Consider the following 951-nt stretch of genomic DNA (forward strand, 5'->3'; position numbering starts at 1 on the left):
GACGCACGCTGGCCGCCTCCGCCTCGAGCAGCAGCGGCCCCGGCAGCCCGGCCCACGGCGGCGGCGGTGGCGGCAGGTTCGAGTTCCAGTCCCTGCTCAGCAGCCGCGCGCCCGGCGCCGACCCCACCTGCGCCCGGCTCCGCGCGTCCGAGAGCCCGGTGCACCGCCGCGGTTCCTTCCCTCTGGCCGGGGCGGGCCCCTCGCAGGCGCCCCCGGGCCCCCTGCCCGAAGAAGACCGCTTGGACCTGAACCCGTCCTTCCTGGGCATCGCCTTGCGCTCCCTGCTGGCCATCGACCTGTGGCTGTCCAAGAAGCTGGGGGTGTGCGCCGGGGAGAACTCGTCCTGGGGTAGCATGCGGCCCCTTATGAAGCTGCTGGAGATCTCGGGACACGGCATCCCCTGGCTCCTGGGCACCCTCTACTGCCTGTACAGGAGCGATAGCTGGGCCGGGCGCGAGGTGCTCATGAACCTGCTCTTCGCCCTGCTGTTGGACCTGCTGCTGGTGGCCCTGATCAAGGGGCTGGTGCGCAGGCGCCGCCCGGCTCACAACCAGATGGACATGTTTGTCACCCTCTCAGTGGACAAGTACTCCTTCCCCTCGGGCCATGCCACCAGGGCCGCCCTGGTGTCCCGGTTCATCCTGAACCACTTGGTGCTGGCCATTCCGCTGAGGGTGCTTGTGGTCCTATGGGCCTTCATCGTGGGCTTCTCCAGGGTCATGCTGGGGCGGCACAATGTCACTGACGTGGCTTTTGGCTTTTTTCTGGGCTACACGCAGTACAGCATCGTGGACTATTGCTGGCTTTCACCGCACAATGCCCGGGTCCTCTTCGTACTGTGGAACCAACAATGACACCACTTCATTCATTGTGGCACCAGGAGAGCTGAAGGATTCCACAAGCGATGAAGCCAGTCAGTATAAACCAGTGGCAATCCTGCTTGTCCCTCCA

General features: G+C 65.4%; 1 protein-coding gene across 1 annotated transcript; it reads left to right on the plus strand.

Annotated features, from left to right (window-relative positions):
* Nucleotides 1–5: 5 nt before the first annotated feature.
* On the plus strand, nt 6–945 carry LOC117800422 (phospholipid phosphatase 6; the record flags this gene model as incomplete). Its single annotated transcript, XM_034652957.1, has 1 exon — nt 6–945. A coding segment is annotated over one exon (849 nt), but the record flags the coding sequence as incomplete, so codon positions are not given.
* Between the last annotated feature and the right edge of the window lie 6 nt (nt 946–951).

The sequence above is a fragment of the Ailuropoda melanoleuca genome, unplaced genomic scaffold (genome assembly GCF_002007445.2).
Source record: "Ailuropoda melanoleuca isolate Jingjing unplaced genomic scaffold, ASM200744v2 unplaced-scaffold7, whole genome shotgun sequence".
NCBI classification, from domain to species: Eukaryota; Metazoa; Chordata; class Mammalia; order Carnivora; family Ursidae; genus Ailuropoda; species Ailuropoda melanoleuca.